This window comes from Canis lupus, chromosome 9, assembly GCF_003254725.2.
Source record: "Canis lupus dingo isolate Sandy chromosome 9, ASM325472v2, whole genome shotgun sequence".
Lineage (NCBI taxonomy): Eukaryota > Metazoa > Chordata > Mammalia > Carnivora > Canidae > Canis > Canis lupus.
Window position 1 is genome coordinate 44,953,389 of NC_064251.1, and position 27,248 is coordinate 44,980,636.

At 37.1% G+C, this 27,248-nt stretch overlaps 1 protein-coding gene and 2 non-coding genes across 7 annotated transcripts in view; all 3 read right to left on the reverse strand.

Annotated features, from left to right (window-relative positions):
* Nucleotides 1-27,248, reverse strand: part of SSH2 (slingshot protein phosphatase 2) — a 238,819-nt gene that overhangs the window by 32,831 nt on the left and 178,740 nt on the right. For all 5 annotated transcript variants that reach the window (XR_003147115.2, XR_003147114.2, XM_025476266.3 and 2 more), the window contains 7 exons: nucleotides 26,980-27,044; nucleotides 17,257-17,378; nucleotides 13,950-14,018; nucleotides 12,845-12,910; nucleotides 8,360-8,554; nucleotides 4,479-4,572; nucleotides 4,212-4,340 (listed from right to left, as the gene is read on the reverse strand). Coding sequence is in view for 3 of the 5 variants with exons in the window: in XM_025476266.3 (XP_025332051.1) it covers nucleotides 4,212-4,340; nucleotides 4,479-4,572; nucleotides 8,360-8,554; nucleotides 12,845-12,910; nucleotides 13,950-14,018; nucleotides 17,257-17,378; nucleotides 26,980-27,044 (740 nt within the window). In the remaining 2 variants the exon portion in view is untranslated. The remainder of the gene's footprint in view (nucleotides 1-4,211; nucleotides 4,341-4,478; nucleotides 4,573-8,359; nucleotides 8,555-12,844; nucleotides 12,911-13,949; nucleotides 14,019-17,256; nucleotides 17,379-26,979; nucleotides 27,045-27,248) is intronic.
* On the reverse strand, nucleotides 22,306-22,376 carry LOC112677756 (small nucleolar RNA U2-30). The gene has a single exon (XR_003147188.1). It is a non-coding gene; the product is annotated as a small nucleolar RNA U2-30 (small nucleolar RNA).
* LOC112677757 (small nucleolar RNA U2-19) lies at nucleotides 22,963-23,039 on the reverse strand. The gene has a single exon (XR_003147189.1). It is a non-coding gene; the product is annotated as a small nucleolar RNA U2-19 (small nucleolar RNA).

The following is a 27,248-nucleotide window of genomic DNA, read 5'->3' on the forward strand; positions in this document are numbered from 1 at the left end:
GAATAAGAGTCATATGCTACTGACAGGGCCAGCCAGGCACCCCCAAATGACTTATTTCTTTTCAAATATTATCCTTATGAAATAGCCTTGTAAGAGTCCAAGTGCTTCAAGCAAAAGAGAAGAGAGCACATTTATAGCAAATAAGAAGGACTGTATTCGGGTTCTACTAGGATCACTATAATTTGACATAATCTCCAAGGACTGGTACCTTCTCCATATCTTCATCATACCACACCTACAGCCTCAACACTGTGAGTCACGTTATTGAGGCAACCAGGCACAAGAGCTCTATTAATTTTTCCTTCTGAGAAAAGTTCATGCTACAAATCTCCAGTTGAAGGATAAAATCATGAATAATTAAAACAGCCCATTTGATTTAAGTCTCATCTATTCACATATCTTCTATTTCTCTGCACCTACAAAAGTAACTACCAATTTGAGGCTTTATTTTTCTTTGAAAAGGAAATATTATTCTGTAATGTCACATATTAAGAAGGATAACCATCAGCAGTAAAAACCAACTAGTTTTTTATTTATGAACAAAATTACTGGTTGTGTCCAATATTCCTGTTTCCCTTGTTCAACTAAGAAAGCTGCCTGCCTTTCAGCAAAGGGTCTCTCTTTTTTTTAAAAAATTTTTATTTATTTATTTATGATAGGCACACAGTGAGAGAGAGAAAGAGAGAGAGAGAGAGAGGCAGAGACACAGGCAGAGGGAGAAGCAGGCTCCATGCACCGGGAGCCCGACGCGGGACTTGATCCCGGGTCTCCAGGATCGCGCCCTGGGCCAAAGGCAGGCGCCAAACCGCTGCGCCACCCAGGGATCCCAGCAAAGGGTCTCTGTTCACATTTAGCTTTTTCTCAGCCAAACTGGACAACCTCCAGGAGAACTGTTGATATTGAGACTTGGTTGGGCAAAGGCTTCCAGCTCAGAGTACAACTCTTAAGGGTGTGGAAGAACTTTGGGTGGAAATACCCTGGCTTCCAACCAATCAATTCTCTCTTCTCATTGCAGATTTTCTTTAAACTATGCCTTATACTTTTCTTCTCCATACCAGCTGGATACCTTTCTAAATAAACAGCTCTGTGCAGTGCATTGCAGAGCTAAGCAGTTTCAAAAGGAAGGGGAAAAATCCTGCCGCCTTCCTTCACACAATCTGCTTGCACTTCAGGCATGGCAGCTCCGCACAAGATGAAATGACTTTGCAGAAAATTAACACCACCACTTGCAGCTTGGATAAAACCTCTTTTTCCATGTCAATTGCTGGGAAAGCCAGCAGAGTACACACTCACTGGAGAAGAGATAGAGGTTTGGATACAGGATATGGTGGTGCAAAGGGAGAAAGCCATTGATGAAGAAGTGTTATGTACTCATTTTGCTGGGTATGAATTAAATTTCAGAATTCTCCAGTTTGGAAGTTTTTCCCAAGTAAGAAAAATATACACAATGGAAAGAACATGTCCATTCTTTAGGAAACAGAATTATAATCTGAAGCTGATTAGGATTTCCCTTTTTCAAAAATATACAGACCACATTAAGAAAGTAAAAAAAGACTGGAATATTATATAACAAAATGTATCATTGCTTATCTCTTTTGCTGGTGATTAAATGTTATTTATTGTCTTCTGAAATTGTCTAAGCTTTCTACAACAAACATGAATTACTTTTTTATAATAAATAAAAAACCTAAGACAGAAGAATATGCCAATAATCATGCTAAGTAAGTCCGAGAAAGACAAATACAATACGATTTCACTTATATATGAAATATAAAAAACCAACAAATAAAACCTGACTCAAATATAGAGAACAAGGGGATCCCTAGGTGGCTCAGTGGTTTAGCGTCTGCCTACGGCCCAGGGCATGATCTTAGAGTCCCAGGATCGAGTCCCATATTGGGCTCCCTACATGGAGCCTGCTTCTCCCTCTGCCTGTGTCTCTGCCTCTCTCTCTCTCTCTCATGAATAAATAAAATATTTAAAAAATATATAGAGAGAACAAATTGGTGGTTGCCAGAAGAAAGCTGGGTGGGGGAATGGGTGAAATAGATAGGAGATTAAGAGTTACAAACTTCCAGTCATAAAATTAATAAAGTACAGAGATGAAAATGTACAGATTAGGGAATACAGTCAATAATATTGTAATAACATTGTACGATGACAAATGGGACTGTACTTATTGTGGTGAGCACTGAGTAGTACATAAAATTGCTGAATCGATATGTTGCAGCCTGAACTTAATATAACATTGTACGTTAATTATACTTCAGTCAAAAAATAAACAGAAAGGAATGGACTATGTGTAGCTCACTAAAAAAAATTAAATTGTCTAAACTTTCTAAAATGAACATGATTTATTTTTATAATAAGTAAAAAAAAAAACCCAAGACAGAAGAATATGCCAATATTCATAAAATAATAGGATAAATATACTGGTAAAAATACTCAAATGCATTTGTAGTTGATTAGGGACTCAAATCTCAGGAGAACTGGACTGTTTTTTCTGAAAGAGTACTACTAAAATTTCTCTATATATCCTAAAACATATTATTTCAAGAGGAAGTACGGAGAAGATAGTCCTTGGGTGGGTGGCATCAGAGACACAGGGAAGTCCACCCAAATTAAACAGGTTGAACAGTCACATATTAATTGTATTTCATATTCATTATGTCTACATCCTTTCTGGCATTAAAATACAAGTAATGGAAAAGTGACTTCTGAGTTTACAGCTCTGGTCATTTTCTAACATGAGCTATTTTTGGGTATAAGTACTTGCTGTTCATAAAAATTAGTCATGTTACACAGACACAGTTAGGGGCAGGGTCCATTTGAATGAGTGACTCATAAGTTTTCTATAGATGATCCAAAAATTCTTTCCAACGATACACCAGCAGGGAATACTTGGAACCCTTGCGGAGGTATACACAGATGACAACAAAGCCAAGTACTTTACAAATGGAAAGGTCAATGACAGTTTTGCAGTATAACCTACACCCAGAAATGGCAACACACATTGGTCAAGTTAAAGTCATGGAAAAAAAGTTCCCTTTCCAGCTCACAGCTTTTCATGAGTAATTTCATAGCTATACAGCACTATGAATCACTCTACAAGCACACATACTCTCAGACTGTCAAAAAGTTAATTCAGGGCACAAGCCTTCAATGGCATAAAATCTGACTGCTTGGTGACATAAACTCTTGAATATTCAGGGGTGAGATGATCCAATTTAGTCAGTTCCTGTGCATTTATTCCTCTTGTTTCCTGTTTCTCAGCTTCTAATCATTTCACAAATGTGAAATAGAGAAAGGAAATGAAATTCAAACCAATCAATTTATTTCCTTATTACAGTATTTTTGGTCAAAGTGTGTGGGAAGTGGAAACAAAATGAAGTTCTGACATTCCCCACTGATTTTAATTACCTTCTTAACCTTATTCCCACTACTGTGTACAGATGGAAACTAAAACTCTTCTAACATTTGGGAGGAAAATGAGTCTTAAGGTTTTTAGAAGCTTCCCTAATCCATTGGTCAGAAAGCTATCCTTGGGCTAAGTGCAGGTCACTGAATGTTCAGGAATCACGAACAATTTTAAGTCACTGAAATTTTAGCAATCACAAAAGTATCGGGGGGACTCAAAATGCAGCTATAAGGTTCTAAATGTTTCTAAAGTTCAATAGTCTCTCAGTTCATAAGTAGTCCAACCTGCTCTGCTCAGATATATTAGGCCTTATGCAAATTTGGAAAATGTGAAAGAGTGATGTCAAAGGATCATTCTATTTGGATACACTGTATAAAGCTATCGTGGACTGGTCTGTTTGACTTTTGACTGTCATGAAGAACAGATGAGATATTTAACAGTCCATGCAGGAGGGAAGGGACTGATTTGTAGCATTTGCCCATTTCCTTGGTGTAAAATTTCCCACCAAGTCAATTTTAATCCACCAGCTTGATGTCACTGAATGAGGAATTGGGAAGAGATGAGCAGAAGCCCACCATTATCTAACATTTCCACCATATAGTAGATGTAAATAACCTAGAGCACAGATAACAATAAAATCTAGTAAAAAACTAGAAAGGGATAGGGTTTAAGTATTTATTACTTTTGTTTTTAAGTTATATTTTATTTAAATATACTCAAATTTAACAATTGTTCTCCCAGAGCTGGTATGGACTAGATTTAGCACATCACTTAGAGTGGTCCTCAGACTTACCAAGAATACATGCTCAAATATCTGTGTAGGGCTATCCATTTGGCCAAGGATCACTATCATTTCATTATCTATAAATTCCTTGAATTCTCGCAAGTTGCACACCATTTGCATTTCCAACTCAGTTCGTATCTGAAACAAAGAAGACATATTTTACTCATCTCTGAAAAGTACCTCTGTACTTTCAATCAATCATTCACTATTTCTAACCCCATACCCACTGTTATCCCACTCCTAGTCTTGGAATAAGAAGAACTCAAGGTCTCTCACCTCTTTGGATGTGATATTCTCCAAATCCTTTTGCATCATTATCTCCCTTAATTTGGTTTTAATTAATCTTTCTGTTCGCTCACGTTCAGTTGGTCTGAGAAGAGAGAAATGGTGATTTTTTTTTCTTAGGCAGGAATTTGACTAGGTTAATGAAAGTGCCATTTGGTTGTTTCCAAATTGGCAGACTTTCTATTTTTTTTTTTTTCCAGACTTTCTATATTACCCTCAAACATTTATATTCTGGGGGCATGTCAAAACAAACAAACAAACAAACAAAAAAGTATTTAAAAAAGTTTTTCACAATGTATAGAATGTAAACATGTAGAAATGATTACTTGAAGAGGTCGTACATGTTTAAAAGCCCTTAAATATATCCACGTACATCTATGAAGGACTAAAAAATAAGCTATACTGTGTATACTACTTTAATGCAGATGCATAGTCATACTGTTCCATCAAGTATCCCTGACTACCACTTGCTGAACTAGAATACCAAGCTGGGTAGAACAGTGGTGTGACTCAGTAGGGATCAGGTCTTCTGTGGCTTAAAATGCCACCTAATGCTCACCATTCATTGCTATTATTCTAGAAAACAGGAAAGATGAAAGAATGATTTCTGCCTTCTTAACTGAAGCAAATTCACTCCAAAATGGGTTTTTAAGAATTAACTACTCAGAATATTTCCATCCAAAATACATTCCTTCTCATAAAGCTCTCACAACATCTCTGTGAAATTGTTACCCCCATTTTATAGATAAAGGAATAAATATGTGAAAGGTTAAATGACATGCCAAAGATCGCATACACTGGCAGGAGAACCAGTACTCTCAGCCCAGCCTAACACTCTACCTGCAGGATTATGTTGCTTCCCTTAATCTTCTGACTCTTAAAAATAAAATTACCCTTGGAACTTTAATAGGAAATTAAACTAGTAAGCTAACTCTCCAATTACTAGAAAGGTATTGGTTTAATGTAACTGGATGCTTCTCTCTAAAAGCATTATTTCATATTATGCAGAATTTGAGTGAGGCTGACAAAGAGCACTTTCTGTCTCATCTTTCCCTCTTACCTACTCAAGAAAGGTATCTGCTCTGTACCTCCTTATTTGGAGATGGAAATGGACTAAGCCTTCAGGCATCCTGTCTGCCCTTGCTGCCTACAGCCTTATCACTGTCTGCAAAAATAGCTTCAGTAATCTCCAAAGATGGATGCTCTGACCTCAGAACCTTGGGGCTCCCCACCACTTGGGCTTGTAGTTTCTCATGAACCCTGCAGAATACAGATAATGCCTGTGCCATCTCGCTATCTGCCAAGGCATCCCTGTCTTGAGCAGGATTAAATTCTTAATCATGCTCCCAACCATTTTTCCTAGACATAGCTAATGGTAGAAAGTTATACATTAAAGTCTTCCATTAAAAAATATTTATAGGGACGCCTGGGTAGCTCAGAGGTTGAGCATTTGCCTTCAGCTCGGGACGTGATCCCAGAGTTCTGGGATTGAGTCCTGCATCAGGGTCCTGTATGGAGCCTGCTTCTCCTCTCTCTGCCTATGTCTTTGCCTCTCTCTGTGTCTCTCATGAATAAATATATAAAACCTTTAAAAATATTTATAAAACAAATTTTACCACCTATGTGCATGAGTTAGATCCCTAGTTAGCAATCTTTCTCCTAATCCTTCACGACAGTTCTCTGAGGCAGAGTGATTTGGGAGCAGACACACCTGGGTATTTTTTTTTTTTAATTTTTTTTTTCTTCACACCTGGGTATTAATCCCAGCCCTGCAACTTTACTAGTGGTACAACCTTGAACAAATTCCTTCCCTTCTCTGAGCGGGTTTTCTTTTTTTATAAAACGAGTATAATAATATCTGCCTCATGAGGTTCTTATAAATGATGTACCACGTATAAAGTGCCTGGCATAACATTTAACATACACTGGAAGCACTATACATGTATGTTCCCTTCTTCCCTTTCCTTGTATTTCAAAATACAAACTTTATTTGCAGTAGAGTACCTAAATCCATTTTGGCACACATTCTCCCTGTACGCTCAGCATTCTTTTTCAGGCTTTTCTAGTCAATTTAGGGAGAAAAAAACATTATAACACAAACATACTTTCTTGATTTCACTAGAGAAAAATTTGAAAATACACAAAGACATGAAGAAAAATAAAAATCACTGAAAATCTCTACATTAGAGATAATCATTATCAATACTCTGACCTACAGCTTTTCAGTTTTTCTTTCTAGGACAGACCTTTGGTTTGTAAATATATCATTAAAGCTGGAGTTATATTGTACATACTAAGAGCTAAGATTTAATGAACCTCCAGCATGTTCCAGGGACTACTTTCCCTTGCTTGGGGATATAGACAAATTATTGCCAATTTTCTTTCCTTTTCTTTCTGATGTAATATCCAAATTTTCTCTAATAAAATCATAAGAAATGAAGAGTTTTCACTCTCATGTAAGTCTGGGATAGAATGTCCATTTTTTTTTTTTAAAGATAGTTACACACACAGAGAGAGAGAGGCAGAGACACAGGCAGAGGGAGAAGCAGGCTCCATGCACAGGGAACCCGACGTGGGATTCGATCCCAGGTCTCCAGGATCGCGCCCTGGGCCAAAGGCAGGCGCCAAACCACTGCGCCACCCAGGGATCCCCAGAATGTCCATTTTTGAGCCAGATGAGACATCCATTCCTTTGATAACCATCAATCAGCTATAAAGCATGAACTCAGTAACGTTTTCCAAGATTCTGAAAGCCAGACTAAGCCTTATCATTTCAGTTACTGTGGGATCTTCAAAATGACTAGGGCTAATGAAAAGGAGATCCTAGTATCAATAACACCCTATGCAAAAAAAAGTTCCACTTCTTTTTTGACTGTCCTGTTCATACAATTCTTGGAAATTTCACCTTTTCTAGTAAAAGTAAATTTACACTATTACCTAAATAAAGCATTTTCTTAAAACAAAATCATGAACTGTTTTGGTATCAATTTAGGAATCTGAAGGTGAAGGTTTGTACAGTCAGATAGTAAGTAGATAGATACTCTTCTTTTCCAGTTGTAGAATACCTTGAAAGTGCAGAAAAATAAATTCAGAGCAAAAGAAACATCCTGATTAATGTCTGAAAGTTTTAACGTGTAGGCCTAAAAAGGAAATAAACATCCACCTCAGGCCTTTATCCAACTTACCATACACCAGGGAGATTTAATAAAATCTCACTGACAAAGACCCAACAAGGCAACAGTGGGGTTGAGTCAAACACTTGAATTATAAATTATTTTTAAAAATATGTGACCAGAAATCAGTTTAAAATGAGCAATAACAACCTAGGCAGTCTTTTAAATTGACTGGAAACTTCTTGTTTTCTTAAGTATTAGAAACATCTCTTTAAAAGCTTCTCTATGTTGGGCTCCTGGCTGGCTCAGTCAGTAGAGCATGTGACCCCTGATCTAGGGGTTCTAAGTTTGAACCCTACATTGGGTATAGAGATTACTTATACGGAATCTTAAAACAAACAAAGCTTCTGTGTACCATTAATTTGCTTATTAAATCCTTCTTTCACAGATGATGCCAAGGCAGACTTCAGCCTCACTCTCTTTAAACTCAAATTTCAAATTAGTGGAATCTGAATGGGATTTTATGGAATTGCAGCTCTTTACTATGGAGATTTCATTGTGCCCAGGAGTTAAACTCCTGTGTTTGCAGACAACAGAAAGAATAGGATTCTTTGTGTGGCCAATGTGTAGTATAGACATTGACTAGTATCATTGGCTAAGATTAATTCTCGAAGAGGAGAGATTAGGGAAGAACATGTTGCTTTTGACCCCCTAGAATACAACAGAGACACTTCAGTGATCCTGAGTAAGCTGACTTACATGTCTGTGAAGAGAGCTGGAGAGTCAGGCCGGTGGGACTGCACATCCTGCATAGCATTCCATTCATTGACTGACGATTGATCTGAGTTGATGTGGCTCTCGTAATAACTCACCCAGGTGAGAAACAGGCTGCCTGGATAGTAATTATGCATTCTGGCCACTTCACAAGCCTTGTGTAAACTCTGTAATGCAGACCTGAAAGATACGCTGGAAAATGAGCACTGCAGAACCATGGGGATACCAGAAAGCCAATAATCCACAAGTACCCAAAACTCTTTCAATTTTTAAACCCTATAGAATTTGGCCTCTGGAGAATCTATTCCCTGGAATTTAAGATTCTCTGATTTTGATTATACCATATTATCGATTTATAGCTATCTGCTAGACACTTTTTGCTGAAATATATAATGCATTAATAAGGTTAGGAGTAGAGAGGAGCAGAACAACCAGGACAACCCACCAGTGAAAAATAGGTCTAGGTACCTACAGAGCTCATGATCTTGTAGTTGGATTCTATATGTTGTATCACTATAGAACTAAAGATCTCAACCATTTACTACATAAGATTTGTTTCCCTTGGCACAGAATCATCTTACAGCATAAATTCCCTATGATTCTTAGAGGGTCCACAAAGACCATATAGATAGATGTCTCTAAGCCTTGAAGACATGTCCTTTGATGCCCAGGAAGTACTCATCTAATAACATTTATCATTCTTGTTGCTTTAGTCTCTCAGTCTCTTCAAACCATTTATTCATACACTTGAGCTACTTTCTAAGAATAGCTCTGGTTATACTAATTAAATCTCTGACTATGAACTCAGGAACCCAAGAGGGTAAACAAACCTGAAAAGTACCTTTAAAAAAAAACTTTTATTTTTTTATTTGAAAAGAACCTTTCTAGTTATATATTTGAGAAAAGCTGAAGCCTTAAATGGTAGGAAATTAATTACATAAGAGCAAAGATCTTTCTACATTTTGTTTACTGACACATCTCACATGCCTATAAGAATGCCTAGTTCATAGCTGGATTAAACAAAATGTCTCATTAGCTATAAGCTAATGTCTTTCTCTTACGGGAAGAGGACAGTATGAGAGAATTCTATAGGCAATCCATTGACATCTTTCTTTTAAAAATGCCACTTAATTTCCACCCCCCATAGCAAAAGTGATCCATGCTAACTCTAGAAAATTTAGGGACCTTAAGTAAAGGCAAAAATATCCTGTAGTTAACTACTGAGAAATAACCACTGTTAAAGTTCTAGTATAGATTTCTTCAGTCTTTTTGTCAAGGCATCCATCAATAATAAAGATATGACCACATTCTATATACATTTTATTTTATTTTTTTAGAAGATTTATTTATTTTAAAGAAAGACAGAACAGGGAGAGTGGCAGAAGGAGAGGGAGAATCTCAAGTAGATTCCCTGCCGAGTATAGAGCCTGATGCAGGACTTCATCTCATGACGCTGAGATCATGACTTGAGCTGAAATCAAGAGTCAGACGTCCAACTGACTGCGCTACTCAGGTATCCCTCTATATTTCTTTCTTCTTTTCTTTTCTTTTCTTTTCTTTTCTTTTCTTTTTTCTTTTCTCTTTCTTTCTCTTTCTTTCTTCTTTCTTTCTTTCTTTCTTTCTTTCTTTCTTTCTTTCTTTCTTTCTCTTTCTTTACTTCCTTCCTTCTTTCTTTTTCTTTCTTTCTTCTTTCTTTTCTTCTTTCTTTCTTTCTCTTTTCTTTCTTTCCTTTCTTTCTTTCTCTTTCTTTCTTTCTTCATTCATTCATTCATTTATTACATTTTAAACTTGATTTTACTTTAAACCTTCTTACCAGCATATATGTCAATATTCTTCAATGAAATTATTTTAATGGCTGTATTATATTTAATAACATCAATGCACCATAATTTAATTCATATTTTTCAGACATTTAAATTGTTTTCCACATTTTGCTATTATTACAACACTGACAAACATTCTTATAGTTAAAATTTTTACACATATCCACAATTATTACCTTAGGATACATTTTTATTTTATTTTATTTTATTTTTATTTTTAAAAAAGGATAAATTTTTAGAAGCAGAATTACTAGGTCAAAAGGGCAGGCAAATGGTAAGGCATGTTGGCAAGAAAGATTCATTCTCAAGAAAGGTTGTTGTAGTTTATTCTCCCACCAATAGTAAATGACAATTTACTTGTTCAAGTCCTTGTCGATCCCAAATAATGTAAATTAAAAAATAAATTAGTTATCAACCTAATAAGGAAAAAAATTTCAGTCCATTATTTTCTTAATTTTAAAGATTTTATTTATTAATTCATGAGAGACACAGAGAGGAGAGAGAGAGAGAGGCAGAGACACAGGCAGAGGGAGAAGCAGGCTCCATGCAGGGAGCCTGACATGGGACTCGATCCCGGGACTCCAGGATCAGGCCCTGGGTTGAAGGCGTCCCTAAACCGCTGAGCCACCTGGGCTGCCCCATTTCAGTCCATTTTTATCTGGGAAAGAGTTTTCCTTAAAAAATAAAGTTGCAGAATCTTTTAGAATGCTTTGTATTACTCAAAGTAAGCCAAATTCTCAGAGAAGTTTTTCTAATTCTCAGATAATTCTCTGTGAATTTCAGTTTCACTACATAGATTTACAGGTAAGGGTCAGCTGAGCACAATATTTGATGCATATTATCTTCATTGGGAAAACTTATGCTTCAAAAGCATATGCCACATGTGTCTGAGGCAAGAATCCTAAAATACACTCAAGGCTTAGGGACGCCTGGGTGGCTCAGCAGTTGAGCACCTGCCTTTGGCCCAGGGTGTGATCCTGGAGTCCTGGGATCGAGCCCCATACCCCTGCATGGAGCCTGCTTCTCCCTCTGCCTATGTCTCTGTCTCTGTCTCTCTCTCTCTCTGTCTCTCATGAATAAATAAATAAAACCTTAAAAAAAAAAAAAAGAAACTAAAATATACTCAAGGCTTGGCCATTTCAGATATTTCTGTTGCATACAGGAGCTTCCCAGGAAACTACATTAAACTACCTCCTGTGAAGGAAACACCTGGTCAAAATGCCACTTTGATCCATAGATCACCTTTTTTTCCCCTGTGACTTTCAGTTCACTATTCTCCAGATGGCACAACAAAAAGTTTATTCAGCAATAAGCCAACAGAAGTAGGACTAATCAGTTTGCTTTAGAACATCAAAGATTGAACTAGGTTATTACTTGAATCTTCTTTCATTGTCTAAAGAATTAAGACTGCTTTGTACTCCTTCTCAAAATATAACTGAAAATACTGTCATTTATGGGATGTCAGCTGTTTGGCTTTACTTGGTACCTAGGAATAGGTATGTCAGTTGCGTGTAAAGGAGCCTTAGTCAAAGAAAGTAAGCTTTCCATGAGAAAATTATGTGAAATATGCCCTAAAATTCAAAAATCTGTTTTAAACACATGACCTGTAACTCTCTTGCACCTCAATTACTGCATGAAATGATAAGATTCTGAAGTTCAGTTGTCTCTGCTTTATGACTGCATCCACCTCAAGCCTATCAGTCCTGTTATTCAGGGGCAAATGAGCTCCTTGGAATCTTTTCAGGCTCCTTTATTTCCTGTTTGGTTTTTGTTCTATCCATTCTGCTCCTCATGAGGACTTCTACTACAGAATAAGGTAACTGAATGAGAAACTGAAAATCAAATCCCTAACTCAGGGATAGACTCTGAATCTTAGAGTCATACTATTCCCTAGTCATCAGATCATTTTTCTAGATAATCTAGAATAAGAGAGTAAGAGTCTACTCTGCCTACATGGAAAAAATACTCTCAGGCCAGTTATGTAACCTCTACAAAACTTCAGCTTTCTCACCAATAATAAGAACTACTATTATTATTTTGGGGAGTTGGTGTGGTGATTAGATAGATATAACCCATATAAAGCGTAATTCTGATATATATAGTTAAGTAGCCCAGAAGTGTCAGTACACCAGTTGATGGTTATTAACATTTATAATGTTTCGGCTTTATTTGCATTTTGCAGTCTTACAGTCATCAGAAATTTTAATGGAAACTTATCTATTAATAGTATCCCTGATTACTTTAAGAAATTAAACACTAATGCACTGTAGTAGTATGATGTTCTAGATATGGCTCTAGACTGCCACTAACTTAATCAATGTGTCCCGATAAAACTGTTCCAACCAGCAATCTGACCCAATAAGTATCTTCCAGAGTCTAAGAACACCTGTGAATTTTACTTGTTCACCAGTGCTTAAGGACTTCCACTATGATAATTTGAAAACTGAGCTCCTAGGTCATCTTTAACTATGAGGGACACACAAACAGATCAAACAAAAAACCACACACAGATCATACAGCATTTTCATAGAGAACTGTACTATTTCAAATATTACTACTTACAAAATATTGCCCCAATAATATATTTAAAAACTTTCACAGAAAAAAACCCCAAAAACCTTTATAGAGACATTAAAAGTCCTCTTACCACATTGCCTGTACAGATACAGGTTTGAATATATGCACTCTGTTATCCGTTGATACACTGAACCCACTAAGGGAAGAAAAAAAAAAAAAAAGAATGAGATAAAAATCCACAAATGAGAGTAGCTTATTTCAGTTGTGAATTTTCAAGGTCATTTCCCAGGCTAGCAACTGCTGGCTCAATGGAAGAAATCATCAGGCACTTCATGTAGAAGTTAACTAGAGTACAGGACTTGACTGAAAAGCTTCAACAAATTGTCTGATTTTATCTACCAAGCAAAATGAATGGACTCCCACACTGGAATTGGGGAATTACATATAATTTCCCAGCTGTAGCTACAAACTGTTCTGCTATATATTTCTATTTGGAAGCCTTGTGGGTTCTTAGCAAACCTGACCCTGGTTTTATAAACTGGAGCAAACATCTTGGTCTCTTGGGGACACATTCTAAAAACACCAGGAGGTGGGGGTGGAGGGTCACTGGAAGGAATTGGCACAGGAATGGGGTTATACTGTAGGCTGACAGCTGGCAGAGGCAGCAAGAGGTTATTTGAAACAGAACATATCATCCTCTGGGAGAGCATTGCAACAGTCCCACATGTTCAGATTGAAGAGCGAGCCAACAAACTAGTTTTTCTTTGTTTGGATTCTTACTGTAGTCAGCCTAGAAGAACAGAAGTAAGAGGCCCTGGCAAGTTGTATTTTTACTCCACTTTACAAAACAGGAGTTTTTTTTTTTTTTTAAGATTTAAAAATTTATTTATTCATGATAAACACAGAGAGAGAGAGAGAGAGAGAGAGAGAGAGGAGAGAGAGAGAGAGAGAGAGAGGCAGAGACACAGGAGGAGGGAGAAGCAGGCTCCATGCCGGGAGCCCGACATGGGACTCGATCCCGGGACTCCAGGATCGCGCCCTAGGCCAAAGGCAGGCGCTAAACCGCTGAGCCACCCAGGGATCCCCAAAACAGGAGTTTAAAAGGACTCACTGAGTTGCTGACATGACAGTTCACTTGGGCACACTGGGCCTCCCAATCAGCTTAATGAATGGGCATGAAGATGGAACCTCACCCCTTGGCTTTCTATAGGTGAATAAAAAGGGAAAGCTCTTACCCATCACCATCCAAATGAATTAGGGTATCACTCCAGAGGGGCAGGACTAAGCCCATGGTACAAGTACTACTGCAAGACAAGACAAGAAATAGTGTATAGGTTAATTCCTGTTACTCTAGGAAGCAGTTCTTTACTCTTTCAACACAAAGGATAAAACCCCTAAACTCTAAATTCTGTCGTGTTAGAGTGGAGGAATTTCTATCATATTACTTTTAATGTAATGCATGTACTCTGGAGCTGTATCAAACAAGTAGTCAAGTCCTTATGGATTTAACAAAGAAAACTTACTGACTGAGCTCCTTGTATTGCTATTTCAAAAATGGACACTGTCTAAAAAAATCCAGGTGATTGCTGCTAACTTGTGATTGGTAGGCTTCACCTCAAGGTCACAGACTCCAATTCAACTCTAAAAATTATTTCTAATGCTAAGAACTATTTCTGGTTGCTGAAGACCTCTGAATACATAATTTGTCCAAATTTAATCCTGAGGTTTATGTAGTTATTGAACATTAGAACACATTCAATACTCTAAAAGGGAAAGGGAATTAAAATACTTTAAAAAGTAATTGTTAATGGTTTGTGATCAAGTTAGACAAAATACACTCAATACAACTTAAGTAAAACAGTACTTGGTGGCAGTGCACTGAACTAGCCTAGCACTGCTGAAATGCAGAGTGAATAGAATTGTCTGCAAGCAACAAAAGGGTAGCCCCAATACAGTAAATTAAAATCCTATTTAAATCACTCATTAACCCAGGGAGGAAACTAGCTTTAAGCTAATGGAACAGGTTGGAATAGGATGCCAGGGACTCCCAATTGTGTCTCTAACACACCATTCCTCTGGACAACTGTAATCTATCCCCGATCTCTGCCACTTTCTCTTCTTAAGGCTACTATAAACCATTTCCCTCTTCCATCCAGTCTCCCAAAGGCTCTGACACCCTCTTCCTGCCAGTGTAGCTAGAAAAGCAGTATGGTATAGTAGAAGGAACCTTACACACGGGAGGCAGAACAGCAAAGTATGATTAAGAGCACAGGCTCTAAAATCAGATGGGCTCTGGACCCTGAGTTCTAGCACTACTGCATAATTTTAGGCAAATTATTTAATTGCTTTGTGCTCCAGTTTCCTCATCTATAAAACTGAATAAATATATACCTTCTTGATTGGGCTGTTTTTGAAGATTACATTAGGTAACACATTGAAAAGTGTATATAACAGCACCAAACATAATAATAACTACCACTTACTGGGCAGTTACATCTTGTCAAAATATCTGGATTTGATCTTCAGTATTTCAGTCCCTTCTGACAAGCTATTCACTGTCTCTCCATCTTAATTTCATCTTTTTTTTTTTAAAAGATTATATGTATTTATTCATGAGAGACACAGAGACACCAGCTGAGGGAGAAGCAGGCTCCCTATAGAGAGCCTGAAGTAGAACTCAATCCCAGGACCCCAGGATCACTACTGGAGCCAAAGCCAAAGGCAGATGCTCAACCACTGAGCCACCTAGGCGTCCTTTAATTACTTCATCTTAAAATGCAGGTAACAAAACCTACTTTATCATAAATATATTTTTAAAGATTTATTTATTTATTTATGACAGAGAGAGAGAGAGAGAGAGAGAGAGAGAGAGGCAGAGACACAGGCAGAGGGAGAAGCAGGCTCCATGCTGGGAGCCCGACGCAGGACTCGATCCCGGGATTCCCGGATTGCACCCTGGGCCAAAGGCAGGCACCAAACCGCTGAGCCACCCGGGCTGCCCACACATCTGATTTCTTAAGACACTGGATCAGGAGAATCTGAAGTTATTGCCTTACATTTCTAGGGCAAGGCTGAAGTGAAGTTTCCATGCAGTCCCAGTGCTTGTTTTATTGGGTTTCCAAAGGAGGAGTCAGGAAGAACCAAAGGAAATAAGATACAGAGTAGCACTGTCCACCTGAACTTTCTGCAATGATGGAAGTGTTCTATGTATATACTGTCCAATACTGTAGCCACTAGTCACATATCACTAGAGTACTTGAAATGTGGCTAGCTGTGATTGAGGAACTGAAATTTAAATTTTGTTTAACTTCTTTAAATAGTCACCATGTGGTTAGCAACTATTGTACGGATAGCACAGATGGAGAGAGAAAAATCCAAATCAGAGGTCTTATAATACTAATGAATGTAGCAAGGTAGGTGCTCTTAAAGGAGAAGTGCTTACCAAAAGGTCTGTTGCTTAGCTAACATCAGAGGTTAAATCTATGCAGAGAAAACCTAAGTGTGGTTTACAAGCCTGTGCAATTTCAGAAGATAAAATTAAAGGCTGTAAGAGTTATACGAGGTAACAACTCTGGCCTTGTGATCCTTGTGAAACCACAAATAATTTTCAGGTTGACTATACAAGCTTAGGTAAACACTTGTTTGGAAAATCTTCTAATGACAATGTGATTCTTTTCTTCCCAACAGCAGAACAATTAGAATCACTCCCAGCCTCTTCTTTGTGGCTAAATTCTCCCAGGCCTGGGTCATGCTGCTAGCTACTCCACAGTTCCATTCTAGTTCTAAACCAGGAAGTCAATGCTTTGAGACATCTGGCAGGATTTCCTGAGGCTTATTATCTAGAGAGCAAAGATCTGCTTAGCCACATTCCACAGTCTTCCTAAGGTTTCTCCAGAAGAAGTAGGAAAATAAAAAAGGAAAGCAATAAACTTTAGGGGGCACAAAAGAGCCAGGTTCCGAGTGCGGTATGATACCTTTAATTACAGGATGCAAAGTACTGCTAAAGCCAAAGGTGCATGATTATAAAAGGTTCTGTTCTGAGTTTAAAGAATCAACTCTGTCCTTTTAACTCAGAAGGAAAAAGGAAGCATAAACATTTGGTAAAAGCAAGGTGTAAGGCCATGAATAAATATAAGAGATTAAAGTAGGGGCCTCTTTGAACCCAAGACCTATTGGTACACTATCACAAAGGGTACATGCTCTAGAATCAGCAAAGTGATTCTAAAATAAAGTTAATGACAAAGAAAATGCAGCTTTTTATTCCTGGAGATAATAAGTTTAAATCATTTGCTTTATATTCATTACCACCTAAGGATGAGAGGAAGGTAAGGAAGAGTGATAAATTAGGAACATAACCAAAGACATTCGCTAATCATTTTCATCTCTCAAGACCGTATGGCTAAGATACTTTTGTACTCCGTAGTTTTAGGCATTGAACTTTAAGAGTAGAATGGCATAAGATGTTTTTGTAGTAACCCAAAAGGCAACTGGAATTTTTATTTAAAAAGGAGTTTTCTCATCCTTCCTTTTTTGGTACCATACCTGTCATTAGAAGAGAAATCCATTCCTAGGACGATGCTTTCTTCAGTGTCTTGTCTACCATTAGTTGAAACCACTACCATATAGCGTGTTCTATTCTGGTAAGTACTCTCTAGTCTTACAGCCTGGAAGTTAACAGACAACAGATATATTAGGAAATTTAGAAGGTCAGTTTTAGATCATTCAACCTTTTTTACTCAGCATCTTAAAGCATGCTCAGGAAGACTTAAATTCAAATTCCAGCTCATGTATTAACTATGAAACCTTCAGTAAGTTACTAAATTAATTGGAGGGAGATAAAATAATACCTATCCTATTGGATTATAAGAATCATATGAAATAGTGAATATAAAGCACAGTGCCTGGCATATAGTAAAAGCTCAATAAATACTGGCTACTAGCGTAATTTATAATAAGAACTACCAGGGCATGTTCTAAAGACTGAGGAGGGAAATGTGAGGTATATGAATGTGAGCATTGGACTCATAGATACAAGTCCTACAAACAATTATAATACAAAGCAAGCTATTAATATAAGAGGAGTGCACTCTATTGAAATCTTACAGATTATACACTACAAGATTTCCTTCTTTAGTTTCAGTGATAAAGAAATTGCTTTTTCAGAGGCTTATATTACTTTTTGTCAAAAAATTTTTATTTATTGATTGTTTATAGTATTTTAAAAGGGCCTTCTGAACATTTGAATATGGACAGTGTCTTAATGATATTAAGGATTTACTGTTAGTGTTACAATGACACTGTAGTTACACCTTTTTCTTAAGTACCTGGAGTAAAATAACATGGTGCCATTTTAAGGTTGTACTTTAATATATTCCAACAATGGGTAGCAACCAAGATGTCCTTCAGTAGGTGAACGGATAAATTAAATACATCCAGACAATGGAACATTATTCAGCACTAAAAAGAAATGAGCTAAAAAGCCATGAAAAGACATGTGGAATCTTAAATTATTACTTATATTTACTGTTTATATTACTTACTTATATTACTATGTGACAGGAGCCAATCTAAAGAGGCTACAGGGAAGCCCTGGTAGCTCAGTGGTTGAGTGCCTGCTTTCAGTCCAGAGCGTGATCCTGGAGTCCAGGGATCGAGTCCCATATCGGGTTCCCTGCATGGAGACTACTATTCTCTCTGCCTGTGTCTCTGCCTCTCTTTTTCTCTTTATTCTCATGAATAAATAAATAAAATCTTAAAAAAAAAAGAGGCTACAAATTAAGAATATATATTTTTTTTTAAATTTGAGAGAGAATGAGAGAGCGCGGGAGCACAAGTGGGAGAGAGGGAGGGGGAGGGAGAAACAACTCCCTGCTGAGCAGGGACCCTGAGATCATGACCTGAGCCGAAGGCAGACACTTAACCAACTGAGCCACCCAAGCACCCCAAGAGGCTATATATTGTATGATTCCAACTATATGACATTCTGAAAAGGCAAAACTATGAAGTCAGTAAAAAGATCAGTAGTTGCCATGGTGTGTAGGGGAACAGTTTTCAGAGCAGTGAAACTACTCTGTTTAATACCCAAAGTGATAGGTCCATGTCATTATACAGTTGTCAAAACTCACAGAATGTACAACACCAAGACTGAACCCTAATGTAAACTACGGACTTTGAGTAATAATGATGTGTCAATGTAGGTCCATCAATTGTTAATAAATGTACAACTCTGGTTGGGGGGGGATGATGATAATGAGGGAGACTATGCATGTGTGGGGCTAGAGGATATATGGGAAATCTCTGTACCTTCTGCTCAATTTTCCTAAAAGTGCTCCCCAAAAACATCTATTAAAAATTTTGTTAAAAGAGATCTTATATTAAGTGTCCTTATAATAGTAACTATTATTAATAGAATTGGAGGCAACTTTGGGAAATGATGGACATGTTTATGGCATAGATTGTGGTGATGGTTTCATGGATGTATACTTATCTCCAAACTCATCCAGCTGTATATATTAAATATGTACAACTTTTTGAATGTCAATTATATCTCAATAGTTATTTTATTTTATTTTATTTTATTTTATTTATTTTATAGAAAGAATGACAGAGAGTATGAGCGGGGGGTGAAGGGGCTGAGGGAGAGGGAAAAGCAGACTCCCCGCTGAAGGCAACCAGATGGTCCTTGCCTTCACAGAGCATACATTCTGGGTCACTCTTCTTTTAATGTGTTAATAAATAGCCAGGAAACTTGTGTACTAGAGGCAGTTTACTCTGTATAAAATACCCCCCACTCCTTATTTCAGAAGAGACACAGAGTTTCAATCTCATCAACTGGCATAAGACATCTCTCAGAAATGGGGCAGAAATTTCTATTCAGGATTCTTTCAGTGCTTCTCCTTTCCCTCAATTCTGTCACTAATTCAAAAGTAGCCAGAAAAAAAAAAAAGTAGCCAGGCAAAGAAAAAAAGAGACCCAGTCACATGGCTTAAGTGAGCCATTTAGCAAGGCAGAGGTGCGACTCCAGTGGCTATTTCTTCGTTTCTGTTCTGATACTCCTAGAAAAAAGTAGGGAAGCACCAAAGGCAGAATTTGCCACATTAAAGCTTGTTTCTTAAAAAAAAAAAAAAAAAAATTAAAGCTTGTTTCTAATAGGTGCTGATGCAACAAGAAGGTAATGCCTACCATTCTGATTCTAAGTACACAAGGTAGAGAGCTGTATTGCTAACTTTATGTCTCATAAAGTAACAAAGAAACCAAATTCATTTGTGAGAAGCTAAGAACTAATATTTAAATAGATGAAGGTCTAACCCTAGTGGGCTGGGTTAAACAAGCATTATACACATACAGCTATGGATACTAGTAAATACACATAAGGAGGCCTGAAAGGCAGCACAGACTCTCTGATTCTAGGAACACATCATAAAATATTAAACTATTCAGAAACCCAGTTGTAGGTAAACTAGAATCTTTTATAAACAGATCTCAGATATTATTATATATCTAAACTTGGGCTTGCCTCAGCAAGCTCTGAGCTAACTTTAGTTCAGTTTCCTGAATATGTTAGAGGCTCTTTTATCCTCTGTCAAGGCTCTAAGAATTTCTGGCAAGGATCAAACACAAATGGAATGGGAACAACTGAACTGTGCTCCTGATAATTTATCCACAGCTTCTACACCAACCAGTGGCAACTGACTGGCTAAGTGGAAACTGATAAAAAGAAAAAAGAAACAACCTCCACAAATATCACCCATCGTATAAGTTATCAGGCTAAATTAGCAGGTAAGCAAACGTTTGTTTGTTTGTTTGTTTTGGATATTCAGGGCAAATATTAGTTATTTCTTTTTAAAAAATGAGGTGTGTTTATTTACTCATAATATCAAGAGCATTTCAAATGTTAGGCCTTCCCTTGCTAATTAATATAATCATAACATCAGGTCCCAAACCTAATGGGGAAGACCCTAGTCATTTTACATTGATTTAGAATTGAGTAATAGGTGCAACTCAGATTTTTTCAATGCCAAGCTTCTTACACGGAAGAAAGGCATTTTGAGGCCTTGGGATTTGATCACAGACCTCTAGAGAGTAACAATGTAATTGTTCTTTTTTTCTAAAGATTTTATTTTTAAGTACTCTTTACATCCAAGGTAGGGCTTGAATTTACAACCCTGAGATGAAGAGTTGCATGCTCTACCAACTGAGCCAGCTAGGCACCCAATTAATTCTTACTAAAAGGAAGTAGAGCTTTAATCAGGGGGTCAAAAGCCATGACGTTAATTCAACACCTATATATGTGTTGAGGTGAGATGAAATTTCTTATAGAAAAAATTGGTTGAGATGAAATTTCTTATAGAAAAAATTGCAATGCTGAGGATGGATCTGAACTTTCAAATTCCCTTTTAGGCTTCAAGATTCAAGGTTAAGAAATTAAAATTTTAAGAGCCACAGCATAAAGAAAAACCTAATACCTAACTGGTTTGGAGGTTTATTTCATATTCCTGTTAGGAAGAAGATTGACAAAATCTAATAACCTAATTCATCAAGTTAATCAGAGACATGTAATTAAAAATGGCAGTTTGTACATAATACCCTAACATTAGAATTGGCAGCAAGTCCAGTGTTTCCTTAAATTCCTCCAAAATTTACATGGAATTGACAACTGAAATAAGACAACTCAGGTGCATTTGATTAACTCCAGTTCTCACTAAAAAAAGATATCACTGAAGTTTATTCTAATTGTCCAGTCAAAGTAATATTTTGAATTTTAAATAAATATTTGCAACAACAGCAACTATGAAATTATTCCAAGAAAGTCCGATTATTGCTTAAATTTGGAAACCTATTACAAGTGTCAGGTGAACTTAATTCAGCAATCTGAGGATTGAGGTAAGTCTGAGAAGTCATCTGCCTCTGCTTTATTTCTGATAAGATGTCAACCTGTTTGCAAAGCTCATCTATCAAAGGATGTTAAAACTTCTCTCAGTGACTAATTTTGTAATTTGATTACAAGCAGTTCACAAACAGTAACCTGATAAAATAACTTCTGTCCTCAGTAACATCAAGAAATACTATTCCTTAAGCTTACACTGCACCTTTGCCTTTAATTTCTTTTCACCAAGAGTCTTACATCATGCCACTGCATGCAATGTTTATCCTCAAGGAAGCTACATTATAAAGTCCCAATGTCTAGACAGGCAGCTCACCCAATTCATCAGAGAGAAAGGTTTCAAAAATATGTAAATATTAAATTCTAGCCAAAGAACAAAGCAAAGTCATTATCTAAAATTAAAATAGACTTCAGATGTGACACTAATAAGCTAAAGAACACTGTTTTCAAAAGAAACAGAGCTTGAAGGAGTTTTAGGATTCATTTTTTTTTAGCCTATCACCATGAAATTCTTAAGTTAAAAAAATGTATTATATTCTGTGTAGCCATTAAAAACAGATTTGTTTAAAAAAAAACAGTTTTGTTGACATGGAAAGATATCCAAAATAAAGTGTGAAGTAAGCAGGTTATACGTCAGCATTTATATTTTTATCTCATTTTTGTTAAAAAAAAGTGCTCTGACACATATTGTTTTCTCTGTTCAATTCTGAGCTCAAATCAATTGTCGAAACCTTCATAGTCATAAAGATCAGTAGTAAAACCTTTTTGTCCATTGCTCAAAACTGATTAGCCTTTCATATACACACACATTTCCCCCAATCTCATTCATCCATGAGCAAGTCTTGTTATCTACTGTCACCTTTTTTTTTTTTTAAGGTTTTATTTATTTATTTGACAGAGAGAGAGAGCACAAGCAAGTGGAGTGGCAGGCAGAGGGAGAGGGAGAAGCAGGCTCCTGCTGAGCAAGGAGCCAGATGCCAGGCTCAATCCCAGGACCCTGGGATCATGACCTGAGCAGAAGGCAGATGCTTAACCAACAAAGCCACCCAGGCACCCCTACAATGTCAACTTTTAAACACACACAAACACCCCTCCTCACCCTCAGACATAAGTCTTATTGTTTTAAAGATTTTATGTATATGTGAGAGAGAGAGAGATAGAGCATGCGTGCGTGTAAGCATGATGAGTGGAAAGGAGCAGAGGAAAAAGGACAAGCAGACTCCATGCTGAGTGTGGAGCCTGATGCAGGGCTCAGTCCTACAACCTTGAGATCATGACCTGAGCCAAAATCAAAAGTTGGCTGCTTAACCAAGTCAATCAGGAACCCCAAGTCTTACTGTTTTAAATTACTTTATACTTTGGCTTCTCAGAACTACAGAGATCAATCAGGGAGACTAGTATGTCTTCTGATACTCAGATTTGGCTATTTTCATTATTGATCCACTTTAGTAAGAGCAAAGGTCAGAGAATCTGATATACTCTGACAATTCTCACTCTCTCTCTCTCTCTCTCACACACACACACACACACACACACACACACACACACACACACACACGAAAGACCAGAAGGATGCTAAGAATGGTTTTCTCAGAGTATAGGATATACAGTGATTTTTACTTTCTTCTTTATACCTTCCTGTATTGTATGAGTTTTGAAAATTTTATGTTTAGAAAAAATAAACCCATTTTCATTTGGGGAAAATATCAATGTACTATAAAAAACAAAACCCCAAAAGTCCTTATTTTTTAAAACTCTACTGCAAATTACTCAAAAAAACATCTCCTTGTACCTTATCAGCACCTTAGTTCTGGTTAAGAACATTAGTTAAAATTACTTCAAATGTTAGGTAAGTTTTTCATTTCCCAGTCTATTTTTTTTATTAAATGGGTCTTTGATAATGTGCAAGAGTACTAAAAAACCAGTCTTCATTTCGCCAGCTATGGTTTTCTAAGTACTGAAGTTACTGCTTGATACTGTATTTGAAATGCAGAGCTTCCCTGGAGGAAAAAATGGTTTAGTCTGATTTTCAACTCTAAATGTGGGATTTGGTGCCACTATCTGTTGTTGGGTTGTTAAAAAAATAAAGGCAGGGCTTTCAGTTGACTATCAAACTTTTAACCTTATGCACAAGCCCCAGAATGAGAATTTTAGCATTCCAAATTTAACTCAAAACAAAAGGCCTTGCTTTGACTATACAAATGCTCCTTTCAGTTAGAAAAGTGCTAATTTGTCCAAAGTCATACAATGTATTCACTCATTTTCTTGAAGATGACTCACTCAATAATCTGAAACATAATGACTATGTGTTTGTAACAATTCAAAACAACTGTAAAATGGCTTGCTATTAATTCAGAAGCATCAGTTACATTTTCTGAATTTATATCTTATAAATGTAAAGCAGCTGAAGCTGCATAGTTTAGCAAGGCAAGAAAAAAGCTAATTGCCAACTCTGTCTTCTTTTTTTTTTTTTTTTTTTAAGATTTTATTTATTTATTCATGAAAGACACAGAGAGAGAGGCAGAGACATAGGCAGAGGGAGAAGCAGGCTGCATGCAGGAAGCCCAATGTGGGACTCGATCCCAGGACTCCAGGATCACGTCCTGGACCAAAGGCAGACACTCGACCACTGACCCATCCAGGCATCCTACCAACTGTGCCTTCCTAACTGCTTCCTTAATGCTCTCCTGTGGTTAAAATTATTTTAACATTTAGAAGTGCAAGCTAAACTCCAGAAGGTTATCAAGGAGAAAAAGATAAAGTGATGACAGATCTCAAACTCTACCAAACCACAAAAGTTTTGGAAACTATAAACATGTATCTAATGGACATCAAGTATGTGCAAGTGACCATTACGGATTTTAGAGGAGATGTTCTCAAAATGTGACTCCTGGATAAGCAGCATCAACATCACTGGAAGACTTGTTAAAAATGCAAATTTTTACTGCCTTCCTCTCCCCAGATCAAATGCTGTGTGTGGAGTCCAGCAAATGGCAGTTCAACAAAGCTCTGCAGGTGATTCTGATATACTCTAAGGTTTGAGTATCACTGCTTTAGAATATTAATCCTATAAGAACTGTACCTCACTTTGTTCACTTATAAAGAAGTGTTTATGATAGAAGTATATAAAAATATAGACAAGACTTACATAAATGTATGCTGTGATTTTTCAGATTAGGATAAAAAATAATTGTGTAAGGTTTTCTTTTTTTTTTTATTCACTTATTCATGAGAGACACACAGAGAGAGGCAGAGAGAGAGAGAAACATAGGCAGAGGGAGAAGCAGGCTCCTTGCAGGGAGCCCAATGTGGGACTTGATCCCTAGACCCAGAATCCTGCCCTCAGCTGAAGGCAGATGCTCAACCACTGAGGCACCCAGGTGACCCTGTGTAAGGATTTCTTATTTCATATTCTTTAAATTTCAAGGGAAACTTCTCACTCAACAAAAATTTGTTGCCATTTTAAGAAGGTGATACAGGCAGCATTTGAGAGAAAAAAATGACAGAATTTGAACACAGAATGATTGAGTGAAAAATCAGTTAATTACCACTGAATTCAGAGACCTGATCATCAATTTTTTTAGAGTCATTCTTATATTCTACTCATTTTCTTTCTTCCCATTGAAAAAGCAGAGATCAACCATCTGAATTTAACATGCTGACAGAAACCCAATTTCCAAATTACCACCCCAACCTAGAAGGGCCCATCACCACAGGCTTAGATTAGTGGTACAATAACTACCTAGTAGACCTCCATGACTTAAGATGGCTTCCTCCTCCCTACTATTCTGTATTACTTCTGAAGAATCTCTCTCTCTTAGTAATCTCTACAACCAACGTGGGGCTCAAACTCACAAGCAGAGACCAAGAGTTGGATACTATACTGACTGAGCAAGCCAGGTGCCACTCTCTTAAATACTGTAGTTATTCCATGTAATTCTTTGCTCAAAACCTTGTAATGTTTCACACTACTGCTTACTGAAGAGGCAGAGGTATTATCTTCAAGTATTAATCTATCTAGAGGGTCAGATAGGGAATATAAATGAGTGAAGTAGGCCAATATGAAATATTAAATGGGTAGAAATGCTCTTTACTTTTCATAAAGAAACATATCATCTCATTTTTTTCCTATTTTAATTAAATATTCTAATATATATATTTTTTAATTTTTATTTATTTATGATAGTCACAGAGAGAGAGAGAGAGAGAGGCAGAGACACAGGCAGAGGGAGAAGCAGGCTCCATGCACCGGGAGCCCGATGTGGGATTCGATCCTGGGTCTCCAGGATCGCGCCCTGGGCCAAAGGCAGGCGCCAAACCGCTGCGCCACCCAGGGATCCCCTTAATTAAATATTCTAAAAGAAAACTAACAGTGAAGAAATGATGACAAATGGTGACACCTGGCTTTACAGTCTAGGAGACAATAGGATATAGGGGAATTATGGTAAATTAAGAGCCAAGGCCATATCCATGTCTGCCCCTCCAGGTCTAGCAAGTTTTGTCATGTGAGAATAAGGTCCCAGTGTTGCCAGAATTTTATATTTTGAAGTCAAGCTCCAATTATGGTTTTTTATGTAAAATTCCATTTTAAAATTTTGAAATTCTGGCTCAGAGTGAAAAACACCACCAATGAGGTCCAAACAAAACAGATCTGTCAGTTTGAGACCTCTAGTTTGAAGCATTAAATCCCTATCTGCCTGCCTTAGTTTTCTGGTATCTAATCTTCCTTATGGTAACAATAATCCCCAGATTTGGGCAGCATTTTATACTTCTCAATATACTTTCATATCCATTTGATCCTCTTGACTATGAGATGTAGAAAGGAGATGAGAGGAAGCAGGCTGAGACAAGCTAAGTAACTTGTCCAAGACCTGAGCCCAGGTCTCCTCACTCTAAGACCAGCACAAATCCCTGGCCCTTTTACTCTCTCCTTGTCCCTTACATGCATTTGCCTCAGTCATGCCCTCATCTAGAAGGACTGTCTTCTTTCTCTCTACCAATCTAAATTCATCATCTTTTAAGACCCAGCTCAAGGTCAGCTGTACACATAAAACCCTTCTAACTAGGGCAAGTCTCAAAGTATTCTTTCTTTTGAACTTTAGTTGTTGTTATGGTCAATAACTCACAAGCTGGTGCTTATCAACAGCCTTGAATAATCAATTTATTTCACATCATTTCACATTAGTTCATATCCCCAATTATATTCTAAGCTCTTTTTTTTTTTTTAATTATTATTCTAAGCTCTTTGATAGAGCTGGCATGTTACTCTTTTTTGTTCCACATAGTTTCCAGCACTCTGTTGGGACATTAAAAATGACTGCTTAATGTCTGCCATCTTGACAGTCTTTTGAGTAAGAGTTATAATGATAACACTAACTTACCAGCCTGATGTTATCTTCTGGTCGGAGTAATATGAACATTGCTTGGAGATGCTGTTGGAGATCACCTGGTGAAATTTATGAAACAAAAAATAATTATTCTCCATTGTAATATCAACAGAGAGGATTCCTTCTATCTTAATAACCTATATAAATGAAAGTTCTGGGTCACTGAAGGACTACAATTAGACACATAAATTAAATGTCTTTATTAATTATTAACTTCTTTTTTAAGTGGAAAGACAGATGGTAGACTGTATTTCTATACATTC